Source organism: Macaca fascicularis, chromosome 5 (genome assembly GCF_037993035.2).
Source record: "Macaca fascicularis isolate 582-1 chromosome 5, T2T-MFA8v1.1".
In the NCBI taxonomy this organism is placed as follows: domain Eukaryota; kingdom Metazoa; phylum Chordata; class Mammalia; order Primates; family Cercopithecidae; genus Macaca; species Macaca fascicularis.
This window is the reverse complement of record NC_088379.1, coordinates 174,537,605-174,559,507: the sequence shown is the minus strand read 5'-3', so window position 1 is coordinate 174,559,507 and position 21,903 is coordinate 174,537,605. Positions and strand designations below refer to the sequence as shown.

General features: G+C 40.7%; 1 protein-coding gene across 5 annotated transcripts in view; it reads left to right on the top strand.

Moving 5' to 3' along the window:
- Nucleotides 1-3,912: 3,912 nt before the first annotated feature.
- Nucleotides 3,913-21,903, top strand: part of HPF1 (histone PARylation factor 1) — a 29,253-nt gene continuing 11,262 nt past the window's right edge. For 3 of the 5 annotated variants that reach the window (XM_005556289.5, XM_005556290.5, XM_074040758.1), the window contains exons 1-4: nucleotides 3,913-3,980; nucleotides 8,152-8,311; nucleotides 11,078-11,267; nucleotides 20,176-20,274. In XM_005556289.5, the coding sequence (XP_005556346.3) occupies nucleotides 3,933-3,980; nucleotides 8,152-8,311; nucleotides 11,078-11,267; nucleotides 20,176-20,274 (497 nt within the window). In that variant the 5' untranslated portion in view covers nucleotides 3,913-3,932. Of the gene's footprint in view, nucleotides 3,981-8,151; nucleotides 8,312-11,077; nucleotides 11,268-19,688; nucleotides 19,778-20,175; nucleotides 20,275-21,903 lie in introns of those variants that run through there. The other 2 variants (XM_074040760.1, XM_074040759.1) reach the window with 2 other exon arrangements.

Genomic DNA, 21,903 nt, shown 5'->3' with positions numbered 1-21,903 from the left:
AAAACAAAGATAAAGAAGGTTAAAAAGGGGACCATATACACATAAAAACAAAGAAAAGAGGAGAAGAGACAACAGAAAAATGCCACAAAAGTTTAGATATCAGTTGATGTGGGTTGAGTTGCATCCCCCCAAAGGATACATTGACTGTGACCATATTTGGAAATAGGATCTGTGTGAATGGATCAAAAGAAGATAAAGTGATGGCCAGGTGTGGTGGCTCACACCTGTAATCCCAGCACTCTGGGAGGCCAAGGCAGGTGGATTGCTTGAGGTCAAGAGTTCAAGACCAGCCTGACCAACATGGTGAAACCTTGTTTCTAGTAAAAATACAAAATTAGCTGGGCCTCGTGGCACGTGCCTGTAGTCCCAGCTACTTAGGAGGCTGAGGCAGGAAAATTGCTTGAACCCGGGAGGCAGAGGTTGCAGTGAGCCGAGCTGGTACCACTGCACTCCAGCCTGGGCAACAGAGCGAGACTCCATCTAAAAAAAAAAAAAAAAAAGATAAAGTGATACTGGATTAGGGTGGGCCCTAATCTAATGGACTGCTGTCCTTACAAAAAGAGAGAGTTAGACACAGGCAGATGCTCAGGGAGAACACGTTATGACAGAGGCAGAGATTGGAGTGATTCATCTGCAAGCCAAGGAACGCCAAGGACTGCCAGCAGTCAACAGAAGCTAAAGCAAAGGCATGGCACAGATTGTCCCTCAGAGTCCCCAGGAGGAATCAACCTCCTGACACCTTGATTTTTTATTTCTAGCCTCTGTAACTGTGAGAGAATACATTTCCATAGTTTTAAGCCACCCAGTTTGTGGCAATTGTTATGGCAGCTTTAGGGAGCTAATATACTGGCGAACATATGGACTTCCCAGAGAAAACTGAAACCCAAGTGTTTTCAGAGTGATGCCTGGAAGCAAGCTCACTGATACTGCAGAACCTCACAATGGCTCAGGAATTGGAAGTACCATAGGTCTTCAGTGGGTTGAGCTGAAAAGAGACCATTAAAAGTCCCAGAAGCAGTTAAGACTCCTAGATTTCCTCCCTGGGCAAAGTCAGGGAAACATTCTCTATCCCTCATTCCCAACCTGAAGATTGTTTCTTTTGGGAGATATGGAATCAGAATATGGATTCAGGGACACCAGACACAGCTAAAGGTAAAAATGCTATTATGAAACAGTGGTGTTAAGTGAAGGTATGCATGATAATTAAATCTTATTTTATTTTTGTTTGAGACGGAGTCTCACTGTCGCCCAGGCTGGAGTGCAGTGGTGTGATCTCAGCTCACTACAACCTCCGCCTCCCAGGTTCAAGTGATTCTTGTATCTCAGCCTCCCAAGTAGCTGGGACTACAGGCATGCACCACTATGCCTGGCTAATTTTTGTATTTTTAGTAGAGATGGGGTTTCACCACATTGGCCAGGCTGGTCTTGAACTCCTGACCTCAAGTGATCCACCCACCTTGGCCTCCCAAAGTGCTGGGATTACAGGCATAAGCCACCACACCCGGTGGAGAGTTAATTTTATGTGTCAACTCGACTGGACCACAGGATGCCCAGATACCTGGTTAAATGGTATTTCTGAGTGTCTGTGAGGGCCCTGAGTAAAAGAGATTACCCTCACCAATGTGGGTGGGCATCGTCTTATCCATTCCGGTCTGAATAAAACAAAAAGGTAGAGGAAGGGAGGATTCACTCTCTCTCTGCTAGATTTCTTGAACTGAATCTTTGATCTTTTCCTGCCCTTGGTGATCCTGGTTTGCAGGACTTCAACTCGAACTAGAATCTACACCATCGGCTCCCCAGTTATCAGGGATTCAAACTACAATATGGGCTTTCCGGGTCTTCAGCTTGCAGACAGCAGATTGTGTGGCGTCTCAACCCCCATAATCACATGAGCTAATAGATAGGTAGATACAGATATAGGTATAGATATAGATAAGTAGATATCTATTCGTTCTGTTTCTCTGGAGAACCAGGACTAATACAGTGCATATAATGAAATTATTAAGATTCCCAGCCTCCTTCCCGCATTGGGCTCCAAGAAGTCTGTATATTCTCAAAGCGAGTAATTAGAAGATTACTCTCTGGAAGAAAATAAACAGCTGGTCCTTGCCCCCATCATCTTACACCTTGTCCAGCAGTGAACAAGCCTTGTCTATGTCCCCAAAGCACCCTTTCAGAGCCTCATTTTACATATAAATTGACAGCAAGGATCACCACACAAGATGAAGAATGTCTCTAGCAGAAACAACAGGGACCAAATATAAACAAACAACCAAAAAAGACTCAAAAGAAACAAAGTCAATGCAGAGTTGTGTAGAAAGCATTTTTTAAAAACCCTATAATTGACATATTCAAAAATAAAAGGAGCTATATTCATGAAAAATAATGTAATGCTATAAAAGAACAGAGAATTAAGAGCACTTAGGAATAAAGCTATAATAAAGAGAGTAATCTGATAGTCATTTGTCCAATTAAGTTGAAAAAGTCACAGAGAAAGCAGAATAAAAAGATGAAGACATAGAAAATACGGCCGGACAGGTAAGAAAAAACATCAGCCAAGAAGGTCCACGATCTAAATAACAAATTTCAAAAAAAGAAGAGCTATAATAAGGGGGTGGGTAGAAGAAATGATGAAATAAATAATACCAGAAGAATTCCCATAACTGAAGAACATATGTTTCAGGATTGAAAAACTGACCAATAGGAATGAGAAAAGACCCCTAACCAGGACACTAGATTGTGTCTTAGAACACTGTGAATAAAGAAAAGATCCTAAAGCTTCTTGAGACAAAACAAAACAGAAACGAAAGTGGTTTACATATCAAGAAATTTAGTGACCTGTGAAGGAGAAGGAAATACAATGACGTAGAGTTTCTCAGCAATTCTGGAAGCTAAAATATTGTGGAGCAAGCCCTCCAATATTCCGGGTGAAAATTATTTTCAACCTAGAACTCTGCTCAGCCAGAATAAAAACAGTTCCAGATATGCACGCTCTGTGGGAAAAAAGACCTGGCAGCAGCCTCCCTTAAGGAACTATTGGCGGCTATGTTCCACAACATGAGGATATATAATCAAGAAAAAGGAAGACACAGATTCAGGAAATAGAGAACTCATCTCAGGAATGAGGAATAAGACCTTCCCATGATGGATGTGAAGGAGGCCCAAGGACATCAGTTGAGAGCTGTGCCTTCCAGATTTTGATGTGCATAGGAATTACCAGGGGATCTTGTTGCAATGCAGATACTGATTCAGTAAGTCGGGGTAGGGCCTGAGATTTGGCGTTTTTAACAAATTCCCTCAGGATGCTGAGGCTGCTGGTTCAGGTACTACACTTTGCGTATCAGGGGTGTAGAGAAAAAACAGTCCAAATTGTACCTATAAGACGACGGTACGAAGACAGAGACCGACAGACATTGATTTCCTTCTTGGAGATAATCGGGATTGAATTAGTGTAAGCCAATAACCGTAAAGTAGGGGAGAGAGAGGGATGGGGGAGAAGGAGAAAAGGATTAATATTTTAAGTAAATATAAATGAAGAAAAAACAAGGAAGGGGCTGTATTGAGGACAGCCGCATACATCCAAACTTGCCTCTAGTAGACACCTAAAGAGGAAGGTTGGACCATTCTAACGGATTCAGATTCAGGAGTCTAGGGGGTCTCTGGAGCGAGCCTGGAAGATGCTCCTGAAAGCCTAGATGCAGACTACGCAGACAGAAGACGCTCCTTTCCCGCGCCCATTAGGGGAGTGGGCGGGGCCTCAATGCGCCCGGCGCCAGGTCTCAGGGGGCGGGGAATGGGCGGGGCCTTTCCCCTAAATTGGCGCGCCCTGGCGGCGCTGAGATTCGGATTGGAGGCTTTTGAACCCGGAAGCAGTTGGGGGCGCTCGGACGCGGCCGCGTATCGGGGAATTCTGCTGGCGCTGCAGCTGCAGAATGGTCGGCGGTGGCGGGAAGCGCAGGCCCGGCGGGGAGGGGCCGCAGGTACTGCCGGAAAGGCTGTGCGGGCTACGCGGGGCGCTTTGGGTGACAGCTAGGGCACCAGGAGGCAGCGCGTTTCATTCATCCAGTGATTATTAAGCTTGCTGTGTGTCTGGGGGCTGCGGTTTACTGCGGGGACCCTGCCCAGGGCCGCTGTTTCGCGCCCTGCAGGGGGTTGGACAAGGAAAGTAGGGCTTCCGCGTCTTCTGCCCAGCTCCTCTTGGCGCATTTCGTGGGGAAACGGATTAAGGCAGCCGGCGGTTCATTCATTCGCCCAACCAGATTGATGGGGAACCGATTACATTCTAGACATTGTGCGGGACGCTGCGGATTCGGGGTCAACCCGCCTGCCCCTGCTCCTTGAGCCCCCGGCCTGGGGAGGAGGGGCACAAGCGAATACGCAGTCTACTGTTACTTTTTTGTTTGGGATTATAAAGCTGGTGTGTAAAAAGTGCTATGGAAACACTGAAGGAGGATTTAACAAGTCCCAGGGGGTGTTAAGACTTTTAAGACAACTCTTTGAAAAAGGGTTTTGAAGGCAGATGAATAAGATTTTGAGACAAAAAACTGTAGGAGATGTTTGGGCTTAGCGGAGCGTTCGGCTTGGCTAGAGCCAGGGAAATGGGAAAGAGGGACCTGATCATAAAAGCACTACTGAGAGGGGAGGACGAGAAAGTATGTGCATTCTCTCGTACTTTACTACGATTTCGGAAGTTCTGTAACCTCCACAGTAGCAATAAGGGGAATCAGGCAGGAAAGAGGTGCCGTTGTGATAACTAAAGTTTTAGAAAAATTCCTCTGGCAGTGCCATAAATCGGACAGGGTGAGACAGTCTTAGAGGGGTTAATTAACTGTTAAAGGGCTGTGCGTATAGGCATTCTTCATATTGGCTCATGCACTCTAGGAATACCAGGGCAAAGAAGAAGAGTAGCCTCCGAAGGGGACAGGTGTTCTAAATTCTAGTTGTTAGGGATATGGAGATGCTGAACTAGTGTGTGAGTTAAGGCACAGCTGAAAAAATTCTCTTTGAAGGTGCAGTGAAGAACTGCTTTGGTGGAGTGATGTGCTTAACTAGAAATACAATACCAGAAATGAAGATGAGTCTATAGAGACTATAACCATAAAGGCCAGCATTTGTGTATTATGTGCTAGGACTGTCCTGTATATTTTTACATATAATAACATTCCTTGTAACAACCCCGTGATATAGGCACTGTATGCCCTTTTTTGCAGATGAGAAAAGAAAACACAGAGAGGTTATGTAACTTGCCTAAGGTTGGAAATCAGTAGAGTCAGGAGTCTACCCAGGCAACCTAACCATTATGCAAAACTGCCTTTCAGCAAGGAGATTCAGCCTTTTCTAACATCTTCAGTTGGAGCCAGTCTTTGAAAGTCTGAACAAAGACTGTTGTAAAAACAGAAGACAGGATAGCTCAGGACTTCATATATTCCTACTGTTCTATATTTGCTGTTGGAGAAGCAACATAGTGAAGTGGTTGAGAATGTGCTGTGGAGCCAGATTTAAACCTGAGTTTAAATCCCTTCTCTTCCACTTCCTAGTTAGGGACATAGGGAAGTTAACGTCAGTTTCCTCAGCTGTAAGATGAGGTTAATAGTATCTAGTGATGAGACAGTTGAGGACTAAATGAGTTAATCCACAGAAGGTGCTTAGAACAGTGAAATAGCACAAAATAAGTTCTCAAGAAGTACGACTTACTACTTGTTTTTACTATGATCTTTACTATTTGCTGTTATTGATACTTCTGGATTCATTTTTCAACAGCCTTTTTGTTCAACGTGTTGTGTTTTTTTTTAATCAGACACATTATAATCCTTAGCATAATAAACTGTTACTATATTCATGATTGTCTTTGATCTTATTTATGTTAAGTAATAAACAGCTGTGAACCCATTGCTCAACCCCAAAGCTGAAACAAGACAACAGCTCTACATCTAAACGTGTTCCTCTCCTATGGGTTCAGCCTAACTTCTTCCTGTCAATTATGTTTGATGTAGCTATCCTGAATTTTGTTTTCCCTTGCCTTTTAAAAATAGGCTTATCTCCTATGAGTGTATACCTAAACAATATTTATTCTTAGTTTTCGAACTTCATAAAAAGGCTATCATGCTGCATATAATCAAAGGCTTTTTTCCTCATTAAAAATATTTACTATAGATTGGTCCATATTGTGTAGCCATGCAGTAACCATTCGGTACAGGACAGAGATTGGTTCCAGAGGCTTAGGAGAGCATACACTAATTTTTAAAGCAACAAGAAAACAAACCATCCATCTCATTAGCCAAAGAAAACAGTTAATAGTCTAGTATGCAGTAATACATTTCCATGTATCCCAAAATCTGAGCGTCCCCAAGTTCCAAAGTTGTTCCTGTGGAACCGGAGTATATGAAAAGTTGGCCCCCTCTATAAGTGGATTTTGCATCCCAAGAATACTGTATTTTTTTATTTGCATTTGGTTGGAAAAAAAAATTCGTGTATAAGTGGGTCCACAAAATTGAAACCCTTGTTGCTCAAGGGTCAACTGTAGTATTAAGTGTAATAGTCTATTGTTTGGAAGCCTTATAACTATTCTAACAATAGGTATTTCATTTGTTCTGTTTTGTTTGCTCTTGGAATCAATGCCATCATGACCATTCTTGTGTCATCTGATTACATTTTGTAGACGTTGAATGATACCTGACATAACATTAATAAACTTCAGACTACTGGAAAAATACAAGAATATAAATATGAGAATCATCTAGCTCAGAATTTCTCAACTTGAGCACTGTTGACATTTGGGGCCAGTAGTCCTGGTGGAGGATGCCTATCCTGGGCATTGTAGGATGTGGAGCATACCTGGCCTCTGCCCCACTAGCACCCTTCTTCCGACTGGTGACAACTAAATAGGTCTCCAAATGTCCCCTGGGGGGCAAAATCACCACCGGTTGAGAACCACTGCTCTAGGTAGGAAAGGAAAGAACTCAATCCAAAAAGAAAGAATCTAGGTTCATAGAAAGAAAAACAGATTGCTTCTTAGTAAACTAACCATACATAACCTCCCATTAAGCATATTGTCTTTACAGAAATTTATCAAATATCTAGTAGGCATTATAAAACCTAGCATACTTATGTAATGAACCTATACTGTGGGAGTCCTAGAGATGAGTATTGTAACTTAATCCTGGCATTTAAAGGCCTTTTCTGAAATAATTGGATTTTTGGCCTAGAGTTTAGTGCTATTCTGCTAGCTTTGTTAGGAACTGTGTATGTTTAACATTGTCACTAACTTTCCCTCTTTATTTGGAAAATCAAAAGGAGGTATCTGTTTTTAAGGCTGGGTAATGAATAGCTCAGATACAACTCTGGATGTTGCTGAAGAAACAGCCTTTTTTTTTTTTTTTTTTTTTTAATTATACTTTAAGTTCTAGGGTACATGTGCACAATGTGCAGGTTTGTTACGTATGTATACATGTGCCATGTTGGTGTGCTGCACCTATTAACTCATCATTTACATTAGGTATATCTCCTACTGCTATCCCTCCCTCCTCCCCCCACCCCACGACAGGCCCCGGTGTATGATGTTCCCCACCCTGTGTCCAAGTGTTCTCATTGTTCAGTTCCCACCTATGAGTGAGAACATGCTGTGTTTGGTTTTTTTTTCCTTGCGATAGTTTGCTGAGAATGATGGTTTCCAGCTTCATCCATGTCCCTACAAAAGATGTGAACTCATCCTTTTTTATGGAGAAACAGCTTTTTAACTGATGAATTGCTTATATCCAGTTACTTCTGACTGTTTCTGGTGTGATCAATGAATCTGTTTAAAAGACTCACACCTTTAACCAAAAGAGGGAAAAATTCTTTATTCCTCTCTTCCTACTCTTTATTTCTTTTTTTTTTTTGCCTTTTTGGTTTTTGTGGTTTCCATTATCTTACAAAAATATATTTAAGGACTTGCTGTGTGGATTCCTCTTAACCACCATATAAACTACTCTTTTTTCCTGTGCCCAAATGAATTCCCAGATTTTACTCAAATACCGTTTAGAGAGTTTTGAGGAAAACACATGTATTTCATAGAGCTGGGTGAACAAGAGTGAGTGATACTGTTATGCAAGGAGAGTTACTGAAATTACTAAAGATAATTTGGAGAACTAAAGTTTGTGTGCTAATTTTCAGTGTGAAAAAACAGTTGATGAGAAGAAAAGTAAATTCTGTGAAGCTGATGTCTCCAGTGACCTTCGAAAAGAAATAGAAAATCATTATAAGCTTTCTTTACCTGAAGATTTCTATCACTTCTGGAAGTTCTGTGAAGAACTTGATCCTGAAAAGCCATCTGGTGAGTTGCTCCAGAATCATTCTTGTATTCATGGAAAAGGTAATGTAATAGGAAACGAGCTGGGTGTGGTAGCTCACACTCTGTAATCCCAGCTGAGGGAGGGGGATCGCCTGAGGCCAGGAGTTTGAGACCAACCTGGTCAACATAGTGAGACCTCTTCTCTAGAAAAAATTAAAAAAAAAAAAAAAAAAGCTATGCATGGTTGCATGTGCCTATAGTCTCAGCTACTTGGGAGACTGAGATGGAAGGATCCCTCCTTAAGCCCAGTAGTTCGAGGTTGCAGTGAGCTCTGATCACTCCAGCCTCAGTGACAGAGCAAGACTCCGTCTCTAAAACATACAATAATTGCCCAGGCATGGTGGCTTATGCCTGTAACCCCAGCACTTTGGGAGGCCGAAGCAGGGAGATCACTTGAGGTCAGGAATTTGAGAGCATCCTGGGCAACACAGTGAAACCCTGTCTCTACTGAAAATACAAAACTTAGGTGGACATGGTGGCGCACACCTGTAGTCCCAGCTACTTGGGAGGGTGAGGCATGATCATTGCTTGAACCTGGGAGGTAGAGGCTTCAATGAGCCAAGATTGCGCCACTGCACTCCAACCTGGGTGACAGAGCGCAAGACCTTGTCTCAAAAAAAAAAAAAAAAAAACCTAACCAAGGATATAAACTGTTCATAGAAAAGGAATATTTTCCAAGATATTTCTGGTAAGAGAAAATATAGAAAGAAATATAGATTAATGCTGTAGTAATGCCACTGTCACCTATTTTTTTGGCAAAGGTAAATTCATTACATTCTGGGGGAATGTGAAGGAAAGCAAGCTCTTTCTTATGTTGCAGGAGTTATAACAGTTCTGCTTCCAAGCACTTCTCTTATGGATTACATAAACTAAGAATTTTGTGTGAGGATGTTTACTTACACAAAAAATGGGAAATGGCTTAAATGCCTACCAATACCACATCTCTTCAGTAGATCATTCATTGCTTTTAAGCATGAAGCAGATTTTTAGGAAACAATAAACTATCATGCATGAAATAAGTGGAAAAGAAGAGTGTATAGAATATGCTACCATTAGTATATTTTTTAAAACGGGAGGGTGGGGAGAGGGAGTACACACATATCCCTGTGTACTTTTCTGTGTGCTTATTTTGTCTCTGAAGGGATAAAGAAACTGTTAATGGGCTGTGATCATTACTTCGCACAATACTATTTAAATTTTTTAACTAGTAAGCACTGTCATACACCATTGATGGAAATGTATATTGATACATATGCTGAATTTTGCCAGTAGATCAAAACAGAACTGTGTAGTTGTTTCTTTAAAAATAGTCATACCTGTATACAAACATTTATTAGCAAAGATGTTCACTGAAACATTTTAGAACAAAAAAAAGAAATAGTAAATATCCCTCAGTAAGAGAATAGATGGTTACCTCTTTATAATGCAGTATCATGCCCTATTAAAAAATCACGTAAAATAACATTGAATAGCATGGAAAAATATTCAGAAAATTTAAATGGGACAGGATGGAGGACAAAAGCAGATTACAAAACAACCCTCAGTTTGTTCCAGATTTGTATCTGTTCATGGGGGTGGCGAGTGTGGAAATTTGTTACTGTATAATAGACTATTAACTGTTATCTTTGGCTAATGAGATGGACAGTTTTAGTTTTCTTAATGCTTTAAAAATTAGTGTATGCTCTCCTAAGCTCTAGTTCAGCTGAACTATTTTTCCTGTCAAATTATCTCCATGCTTCTATTCATGTTATTACCTCTCCCAGGAATTTTTTTGCTTTCTTCATCCTTGCCTCCTTATAAAACTGGGTCCTGCCTGGAGTGCTCCCCTCCGTCTTAGAAGCAAGGACCCATTTGAGGTTATGCATTGTACATTTGCACAGACTTCATGTTTTTGTGGTTTGTGAACACTCCCTGTCTGTGATCTGTGAATAGAAAAGGAAGACGGAATCATCCAGGGTTAGGGTTGGCCAAATAGATTGTCAAAGAGTCAGGGGAATCTGGTGTGATTACCTAAGGTAGAGGAAAGGGGATAGAAATGTTTTTTTACTTATTTATTTATTTATTTTTTGAGACAGAGTCTCACCCTGTCACCCAGGCTGGAGTGCAATGGCGCTATCTCATTTCACTGCAACCTCCACCTCCAGGGTTCAAGTGACTCTTGTACCTCAGCCTCCCCAGTAGCTGGGATTACAGGCGTGAGCCACCACACCCGGCTAATTTTTGTATTTTTAGTAGAGATGGGTTTTGCCATGTTGGCCAGGCTTGTCTCGAACTCCTGACCTCAGGTGATCAGCCCACCTCAGCCTTCCAAAGTGCTGGGATTACAGGTGTGAGCCACCGCACCTGGCCTGTTGTTTACTCCTCTTAATCCACACATCTTTGCTATCTTTCTCTCCCTTAACCTGTGTGTGCTACAAGTATTTGAGGCTAACTGCAGTGTGGTAATGGGCCTGTAGAAATGCTAACCAGTCTTGCTTTGGCTAAAATAAGAAACAACAGCAGTGTTTAAAATGTTAGGCTAATTCAGTGATAAATTTAAGAGGAAATCCTAAACGTAAATGCCACTTTTCCTGTTACTCTGACTTCTTTTCTATTGAATGTTTATAACTGACATCTTCACACATAGCTCAAGATTTTCTTTTACTTTAGAAACTTTTAAAGACAATTGCTTAGAAATAGTTTACTAACTAAAAGCATTATTTCCTATCTGTCTCCAGAAAGTATTGTCTAAATTTATTTTCTTTATAGATTCACTTTCTGCAAGCCTTGGACTTCAATTAGTTGGTCCTTATGATATCCTTGCTGGAAAACATAAAACGAAGAAAAAATCAACAGGCCTGAATTTTAACCTTCATTGGAGGTTTTACTATGATCCTCCTGAGTTCCAGACCATTATTATTGGAGATAATAAAACTCAGTACCACATGGGGTATTTCAGGTAAAGGATCTTTTCTTCACCTCTAAAATATAGCTGCTGTCCTGCTAATGAGGATAAATAGTTATTCACTAGCCTCACCTATTGCAGAATCTGGCCAGCAGCCCGCAATGCAGCGGATCTCTGTCTTTGTTACCAGGAGGATCGGCAGGTCAAGAAATAATAGACACACACAAGATAGTGAAAGCTGGGTCCAGGAGGTCACTGCCTTCTGGTCCCGCGGTGCCACCAGTACACTGGAAATACCAGTGTTTATTAAGTTTAGTGAGGGTGGGGTAGGTTAGTGAGGGATTTAGAGTCGTTTGATTATGAGGTGAGATGGTCACATGGGGATGAAGTAATTCTTTAACATAACATCTGTATGCAGAAGTACAGTATATAGAGATAAGAATTTACAGTATAGTGTGTGCATCAGTAATTTCTAACAGAGCCTTAAAACAGAACCACGGTCTTTCCATCACCTATGATTAGGAAGATACTAATCAGCAGTAACAGTTGCAGCAAAAGCTGGTTACAAACAATCCATAGAAACAGGACGTGAAGCTAGACAACCGGTTAGACCAGAAATTCTCAGAAGGGAGTATGTCTTAACCCTAAAGAGGCCTAGAAGAGCCGTGGCAAGATGAGGGCGTTTATAGCCCTATCTTATCCATATGGACAGGCGTCCCCCCCATGCATCTGTTATAGGCTCTCCACAAGGGTCGCATTCCATTCCCAGAGCTATGAACATCTGCTTTTCCGGGATAGGAATCTTGGTGATGTGAAACCTCCCTGACTGCACGTCCGTTCATAGGCTCTCTGCAGGGGGAAGCACATCACACGCTGTTGGCTCATTCTGGCAGTCCAACCTGGCATTGTCTTTACACAATCCTGCATGCAATTTTGTATTTGCAATAATAGGAGCATTTCATCTTTTATTCCATAGCAATAGTTTCAGGGGGTCTCCCTACATCTCCCCCTTTTCTCTGATTTAAATGAACCGTAGCAGTCATAGCTTGCTGCTGATCACAATTGGATTGAAGAATATTTTTTCCAACTTTACACATGAACAATAAACTAATAGCACAAATTATACACAGAACAAAATTAACGATAGTGAATCCTCCCAAAGATTTTGCCTATTGAATGGGGTTGAGATTAGATAACCCCTTACAGATACAGTCTAAAACTTCAGCACCAGGTAAAGCAGTTAAGTGTGCTTGAGAGGCCTCAAAAATCTGTTCTTTGAGCTTGCTTATGTCTAAACTTAAATTATCTTCACTTCCTTGTAAATGACGTTTTACTGATTCCCAATTGTGAACAGATTCATTATATTGGAACAGAGTTATACAAAAATCAGAAGTATTCCAATCACATTGCATTTGTAATCTATGTTCTAGACTCATAATTTTATCTCCCATCCATATAACAGTTAATCGATCATTAATTCGATTGACCAATTTTTGATCAATACTTGACTGAGAATTCCACATCCGAGTAGAATTTTTTGCCATTTATCCACAAAATGAACAGCGTGAATAGATTGATGTAATGCAACTCCAGCAGTAGCAGCAGTTGCAGTAACAGCAATCAAGCCCATTATTACTACAGTTAATGTAAAAATAAATCATTTACTCCTTTTAAGAATTTTCTGTAGAATATTATTAATGACCTGGATAGAAGGGGAAGATTCCCAAGGCCTATGTAAGGCTATGGGGAGCCAAATACCTTTGCTGGCTCTGACTATTAAAATACTATGATATTGATTAAAGGATGAGTCAATACAAGTATACAAGTAACAATTAACACAGGTAATTATGTTGGTGTTTGAATTAATATGCATCTTTCCTACTAATAGCATATATGGTGTTTTAACACAACTTTTAAGTGGTATAGTTTTGTTGGATTCCATATAGATAGTATATATATTTTGGGATGGTATTCTTTTTTGTGAATGTGGGGTGGGGGGAATAGGTTGTACGAGAGGTGGTGGGGGCATATTAGCAATGGGGGGGTATAAGTCCTCATAGTCTTTACTATCCCGTCTTTGAATTGACCTTTTGATGATTGCCATAGTGATATTTTTGGCTGTGTGAAAATAGTAGTGTAAATCAATCTGTTATCTTAGTTTTCGAGGTGACAAGGTGGATTTACTTATAACACTTTCTCCAGCCCAAACTCTCATACCAGTCATAGCTATGGTTAATCTCCATAATTCTGAATGTTCAAGTCCTAAGTGGGGAACAATGAGCCTTGGCTTTGCAGTGGCAACCCCTGCCCCTTTCCACCTAAAAGGAAAAAAGGAGTTAAATATACGACATAATAGGGGAGGGTTGTCACTACTTTTTTGGTAAGTAATATCATAGAGAAAATGTTGACAATCTCTGTGACCTTAACGGCAATCATTAGTAATATGACCTTCAGGAGCCCAATCAACAATGGTGTAGTGAGAAGAATTAAATAACACAGTTCCTTCTGGACTAACACAATCCTTCCATATTAATTTGTCAGTATTTGAAGACAAGTTCAGGGGACATGCAGTTCCTAAAGGCTTATATTGGGATGTGTGAATATAATCAGTGATTCCTATTTTGATCTGTTTTAGAGGTTTTAATGAGAACCCTGATACCAAGTGTCCTACAGGAGGGACAGAGTGACTAGATGGTAGTGTGACTGCCCAAGTTTGAATATCTAATGAGAGACATCCATTAGTGGGTCCGAGGCACAAAGGTGGATACCTACAACCTAAAGTGATATTGGAAGGGGTTCCTTCTGAAGGTTGGGCAGGACAACGATCATCTACAGAACCAGGCATCCAAACACTATCATTAACATAGACCTTGATAGGAGCATCCATCCATGTCATGGCTCAAATAAGAGGAGGAAAAGGAATATAGGCCCAATATGTATAGTTTTTAACAGTCTGTGGTGTGCAGAGGGTAGAAGGATCAGTGTCATCAGGAGGAGGCAGAGGTTGAGGCAGACCTGGATCGCTGCAGACAAGTTGTTTAGGATGACGGACTGGATTGTCTGTCGTAAACGAGTTAGCGTGGTCATTTTCTTCTTTTTGACCATTGGATGTGTTAGTTGTTTCCTGCTGTAGCATTTTTTCAGCAAATTTCTCTGTCTTGTTGTTGCATGCATCTTCAGGACACAATTTCAGGTGTCTAACAGGAATCCAAACAGGAGATTGATGTTCACCTGGGGAAACACAAGCATAGCCTCTTCCCCACGTTAAAATAGAATCTTTTGACCGTATATTAGATTGAACATCTTTCCACCATACTTCCCCTCCATGGTTTACCGTGGGACAGTTACCAGAGAAATGTTTTTCAGCAGCAGTAACAGAACTAGATTTAGGAATATTAAGAAAATTTAACGTGAACAATTCCAAGTTTAGTTGTATGTGAGCGGTAGACAACTCCTTATCCCCCTCTTTTTGTTTAAGTAATTGTAATTTTAAAGTTCTGTTCTTTCTACAAGAGCTTGGCCTTGTGGGTTATAAGGGATACCAGTAATACGTTTAATATGCCACTGATCAAGAAAATTTTTTAAAGCTTTACTGCAATAGGCTGGACCATTGTCTGTTTTGAGCTCACTAGGAATTCCCATAACTGCAAAACATGAAAACATGTTTTTTAACGTGAGAAGTGGCTTCTCCGGTTTGACAGGTAGCCCAGATGAAATTGGAAAAGGTGTCAACTGTGACATGCATATAAGCTAATTTTCCAAAATAAGGAACATGAGTAACATCCATTTGCCAGATAGCATTAGGAGAAGGCCTCGGGGATTAACTCTGGGAGATTGTGTGGGTAAGACAAGAAACTGACATTGAGAACAGTGTTGTACAATTTGTTTAGCTTGTTTCCAACTGAGAGAATATTTATGTTTAAGACCTGAGGCATTAGTATGAGTTGATGAAATTGTTCTGCATCTGAATGGCTAGAGAAACTAGAGTATCAACTTTATGATTACCACTAGATAAAGGTCCAGGCAAATTAGTATGAGATCGAAAGTGAGTGATGAAAAAAGAGTGGTTTCAGTTTCTGACAGTTTTTTGTAACACAGGGAACAAGGAAAATAGATTAGTGTCAGTAATATTTTTGATGGTAGCTGTTTCTATTGCCTTAGTGGCATGGACTACATAAGCTGAGTCAGAGACAATATTAAGAGGCTGATCAAAATCCTGTAATGCAGAGATAACAGCAAACAACTTGGCTTTTTGAGCAGAAGTATATGGAGTAGAAATGACTTTATCTTTTGGTCCTGCATACCCTGCCTCTCCATTACTGGATCCGTCGGTAAAAATGGTAACGGCTGCCTCTAGTGGTGATGAACAAGTAAGTTTTGGTAGAATCCAGGAAGTATTTCGTAGAAATTGAAAGAATTTTGACTTAGGCAAATGATTATCAGTAGTGCCAATGAAGTCAGCCAGATTAGTCGGCCAGCACAAAAATGTGGAAAAGGCATGTTAAACTTCATTTTTTGACAAAGGGACCACAATAATGTTTGGATCAAAGCCGTTGATACATTGATGTCCTAATCCAATCAAAGTGGCCATTTGATCAAGATATATTGAAAGAGGTTTAGAGGCTGAATTAGGAAGAAATACCCATTCAACTAGAGAATCATTTTATACTATAAGTCCCGTAGGAGAGTGGATGGAAGGAAAAACTAAAAATTGTAAAGGCAAATTTGGGTAGATACAAGAGACTTGTGCCTCTCTCACTCTTTGTTCTACAAAGACAACTCTTGTTTTGGTGGTTTAGATAGAGGGCAAGGGCTGTTTAAATCTGTATCTCCTGATAGAGTGGCAAATAGATGAGATAATGCATAAGTAGGGATGCCTAGGGTTGGTCTGAGATAATTGATGTCACCTAGTAATTTTTGAAAATCATTTAAGGTGTTTAAATTGTCAGTACGAAGTTGGACTGTTGGGGGCTTAATGGAGTGAGCTTCTCGCTGCATTCCTAAGTACAGAAAAGGAGTGGCTTGTTGAATTTTATCAGGAGCAATGTGGAGTCTTGCATTAGCAACAGCTAATTTTAAAGAAGTAAAACATTGAATTAATTCATCTTTAGTGGGAGCAGCAATCAGTATATCATCCATATAATGAAGAATGTTATTATTTTTAAAAGTCTGTCGGATAGGTTGTAACACAGTACCAAGAAACAACTGACAAATAGCAGGACTGTTAATCATTCCTTGAGGTAAAACTTTCCATTGATATCTAGCTGTGGGAGCTGAATTGTTAACGAAAGGTATAGTGAAAGCAAATTTTTCATGGTCTGACTTGTCTAAAGGAATACGAAAAAAGCAGTCTTTAAGATCAATGATAATTAAAGGCCATTCCCTAGGAATCATGGAGTGGGAGGGCATACCGGGTTGTAACGCCCCCCATAGGTTTAATAACTGCATTAACGGCTCTCAAGTCTGTTACCATCCTCCATTTTCCTGACGTTTTTTGTGCAACAAACAGGCGAGTTCCATGGAGACAAGGAGGGTTCCATAGTGTTTGCTTGTAGTAAGTTATTAACAATTTCAATTAACGCCTCCAACTTGTGTTTGGAAAACATCCACTGCTCTACCCAGAGAAGTGACTCATACATCCATTGTGCAGGGGCAGAGGAAGAGAAGGAGAGTGAGGGTGCCAAGCCTCTGAAAGAAGGGGTCCCAGAGCGTCTAAAGAAACAGTAGGCTTAGAAGAGGGAAGAGGTTCAAAAGGACGAGAAGAATGAGAAACAGGCCATTCAGATGAATGCCATACATCCTCCTCTGGCAGAGGGGGCAACGGCTTAGTAGAAGAAGAGTTGACATATACAAGTTCCAAGATAGGAGGCAGAGGGAGGGGATCATCTCCAGGTTCCTCCTCTTGGGGAGAAAACAAGGAGAGATCGAATTCTTCCTCATCATCAGAAGGAGGGCTAGTAGCGGGGTCAGCTACCCGAGGTAAAGGGAGCGGCTCACCATCCGCATTAACTTGTGGCAGTTGAAGAGGATCACCAAACTGAAAAGGAAGTAAAGCAACACAAATAAGAGCCCAGTCAGTCCAAACAGAAATAGGAAGTAAAACACCATCTCTCATGAGTTGGCAGAGCGTGGTGCCAACTCTATCCCAGTCTGATAGGTCCATAGAACCTTTGTCAGGGAACCAAGGACAGTGTCTTACAATTGTCTGAAATAAGAGAATAAGGTTATTGGAATCAGCCTTGATTCTATCCTGTTTAAGAAGTTTAATAAAAGACAGATAAGCCTGGTGTTTAGACTGTGATTGTCCCATAATAACCCTGGAATAATACCAGTCAACAAACCCAAAAAGGGGAGAGTCGGAAAAAGCGTACCTGGAGACTTTACTGTTGAGACTGAAGACTAGTCGTCATGAACCCGTACTCGGAGTGCACTGAAATGAGGAACAAAGAAGGCCACGTTGGGCACCAGATATTGCGGGATCTGGCCAGCAGCCAGCAATGCAGCGGGGCTCTCTCTTTGTTCCCAGGTGGATCAGCAGGTCGAGAAATAATAGACACGCACAAGATAGTGAAAGCTGGGTCCAGGGGGGTCACCGCCTTCTGGTCCCGTGTGCCGCCAATACGCTGGAAATACCAGTGTTTATTAAGTTTAGTGAGGGTGGGGTAGGTTAGTGAGGGATTTAGGGTTGTTTGATTATGAGGTGAGATGGTCACATGGGGATGAAGTAATTCTTTAACATAACATCTGTATGCAGAAGTACAGTATATAGAGATAAGAATTTACAGTATAGTGTGTGCATCAGTAATTTCTAACAGAGCCTTAAAACAGAACCACGGTCTTTCCATCACCTATGATTAGGAAGATACTAATCAGCAGTAACAGTTGCAGCAAAAGCTGGTTACAAACAATCCATAGAAACAGGACGTGAAGCTAGACAACCGGTTAGACCAGAAATTCTCAGAAGGGAGTATGTCTTAACCCTAAAGAGGCCTAGAAGAGCCGTGGCAAGATGAGGGCGTTTATAGCCCTATCTTATCCATATGGACAGGCGTCCCCCCCCATGCATCTGTTATAGGCTCTCCACAAGGGTCGCATTCCATTCCCAGAGCTATGAACATCTGCTTTTCCGGGATAGGAATCTTGGTGATGTGAAACCTCCCTGACTGCATGTCCGTTCATAGGCTCTCTGCAGGGGGAAGCACATCACACGCTGTTGGCTCATTCTGGCAGACCAACCTGGCATTGTCTTTACACCATCCTGCATGCAATTTTGTATTTGCAATAATAGGAGCATTTCATCTTTTATTCCGTAGCAATAGTTTCAGGGAGTCATCCAAGGTGAATGGCATATTTTCCCCTGTTGATGGATAGATGAGTCATCTATTGTTCTTGCTGTTACCATTTTAACCTTCCCTAGGATGGGTAAACTCTTTAGGTTTAATCTCACTGATTTTTCCTTTCCTTGTAAACCTTTTTTTCCCTTTTGGGTTCAGAAGAGCGCTTTTGGCCCAAGAAAGATAATTTAGAGCAGCTGTGCTTAATAAGCCGTGTGCTGCCAGGTGCCAGAGTGGCAGATGGTAGTTAAGAGTGGTCTCTGGAGTCACACTGGTCCTCATGTTTATTATCTGTGTGACCCTGTATCATTAGTGACTGTGACTTTCTGTGACTCGGTTTCCTGTCTTGTAACAATAGGGATAACTATACATACCTGATGGGAATATTATGAGAATTAAATGAATGCATGCAAAATACTTAGAAGGTTAAGAAATAGAGAAACTCCAGGAGGAAAATTTGTCCATTTGTACCAGTAGAGATGCTGTTCTTTAAAGTGAAGATTAAATGTAAGGTAATAGAAGGAACATTCCCAGGGAGAAGTGTTGTAGTACAGTAGAATGCACATGGGGCTACGAATTGAATTATACTGTAGCCAGCGTCCTAACTTACTAGGACCTTGGCTGAGTGATTTAACCTCTCAGTATTTGTTTCCTCAATTTTAAAATAAAAGGATTTGGTTATGTACATGAATAAGATCCTTTCATCGGTAATGTTTTACAATCCTTTTTCTTGTTTTTCCTTTTTTTTTTTTTTTTTGTATTTGAGTATAAAAGCAACTAGGTCCTAAGAATCTTAGTTTTAGGTTCCGTTATATAAGATTTATCATAGATATTCCTAAGAAACTTGGAGCTTAAAAGTTTTGTTTCATTTTAAAAAAAATGCCCTTATAAAAAAAAAAGGCCTCAACCTAGATCCTTGGGAGGGACCTGGCTTTCCTTTTTAAAAGATATTTTACTGAAGAGCTAAAAAATGACTAGTGTGGGGTTAGCAGATCAAATAATTTGAAGTAGACCATGCTGTATTCCTAGCACTACAATGTAATCATCCTATTTGTGACAGAGAAAGGGAAAAAAGTATAGTAATAGGATGATGTACCTATAATTTGAATAATTTTGAGCTATTGAAATGTCTTTGTAATTTTCGCAGCTATTGTCCATTGTTTGAGGTTGTTACGTACTAAACTGAAAACATTCCATATCTACTACATATACACCAGCAACAGTATAAATGTAAGCCTAACTTTGCAATATTTATAATACTGTAGTGATGGAATTTTTTAACATGTAGTATGTAAATGTGCAGATTTTATACGTGTTGACAAAATAATTTTTCAGCTTGCAAAATGGGACGCAATATTACATTTTCACTTAAGCAATTTTTTACATCTCCGTTGTTGCTTTCTGAAATGAATGTGAATGCCATCTTTTATGACTGCAACTTGCCTTTTCCATTACAGACATTTTTGTTTGTTGTAATCAATAAACTTTGGTATGATTAAAAAAAAAAAAGGCCTCAAAAAAGGAAAAAAAAAAAAAGGCGTAAATTGTTGTCTGTAGACCTGAAATCCCACTTGCCTGATAATATAAATTAAGGGCAGCTAAATTTTTAATGTCTTTTGCTTACACAGGGATTCTCCTGATGAACTTCCTGTATATGTTGGTATAAATGAAGCAAAGAAAAATTGTATAATTGTTCCAAATGGAGATAATGTATTTGCTGCAGTCAAGTAAGAATATTTTATTTCAATTTCTCTTATATTTGTTTACCACGTTTATACTATATGAGTTCATTACAAAGGGGGTTTGAGGGGCAGGGCGCAGTGGCTCACACCTGTAATTCTAGCACTTTGGGAGGCTGAGGTGGGCAGATCGCTTAGATCAGGGGTTCAAGACCAGCCTGGACAACATGGGGAAACCCCATCGCTACTAAAAATACAAAAATTAGCTGGGGGCATGGTGGCACACACCTGTAATCCCAGCTACTCAGGAGGCTGAGGCAGGAGGATCTCTTGAACACGGGAGGCAGAGGTTGCAGTGAGCCGAGATTGCGCCACTATATTCCAACCTGAGTGACAGAGTGAGACTCTGTCTCCATAAAAAACAAAGCAGATTTGAGGCAAGCCCATAATTGTAGATTTCTAGAGATAATTTCCATGACTTTTGCAGGTAGTCTTATCTATATTGATATTTTGTCACTCTTCACCAAAAAATACACCTCTTATGTAACTATTTTACTTAAAATAATACTTGACCTCAGGTATTCCATGGCAACATGAACAGTTTTGTTAGACATCTGATTTTAAACGCTTGTTAAGAGTTCATTACTTGTGTACAGTTCAAACAGAAAGGCTTAATAGAGTAAAAAGAGGTGGTCATAAAATCCTTGGAAGGGTTGAGGGAGCAGGCTGAGCTTCCAGGAATGACAGTTGTGTGGCTTACAGTGGATTTTATGTCTCTGCCACCATCAAGAAGCTGGGAAATCGAGAACTGCTGCCACAATGAGTGGCTCTAGGACCACATTATCTTTGGTTTAATCTGGGCCAGGTAAATGGATGCCCTACCGTTTGCCTCTCAGCCCGCCTGAGGCTAAGAACCAGGTGCTGGGATCTCAGCTACAGCTGCTGCAGAACCCTCAGATGCCTCTACAGCTGTGCTCACTGATGGAGATCGTGGAAGCACAGCGTCCACCTGATACCTCTTCTGCCTCAGAGATTTTAAAGTATTGCAGCTGCTTGGAAGAAGCTAGGTCCCATGTGGAGCCTGAGCTCAAGAGTAGTAAGGGAAATGCAGCAAACTTTCATGGGAGGTGATTGGAATAGAGCTGAGTGAGCCAGGCTGCTATATCAGCCACAGACATGACTTGAAGCCATTTTACTTGTCAGCCGCTGTGTAGTTTGCATTGTAATGAAGAAAGCAAACTTTATCGCTTCAAATACAAGTAGATTATCTTTTCTTTGACCTCTTTTAGTCTCTTTCTTTGACTCTCTCTTTAAAGGGTTTTTGTTCCCTGGGATTTGATAATATAAATTTGCAGTAAAGCGAATTCAAACTAAATCAGCCTACTACAACCACTAGACTATGCTACGTTCATCCTGGTTTATCTACAGGGCAGCTACATTGTAGATGTCCAAAAATGTTCTTTCTTTTCTAATACCTCTCAGTTTCCTATAAAATGTTGCTTGGTATTTGTAATTTATAACTTCTTATAAACTCTTCAGATTTACCATTCAATTTAAATTGGTGCCATCTTTATTAGAAACTCCTGTTTTCTTGGTTGTTGTCTGTGTCTTGCACTAGCATGTAAGTTCCACGCGGGCAGAGGGTTTGTTTTGTGCACAGTATCTGCCCCATAGTAG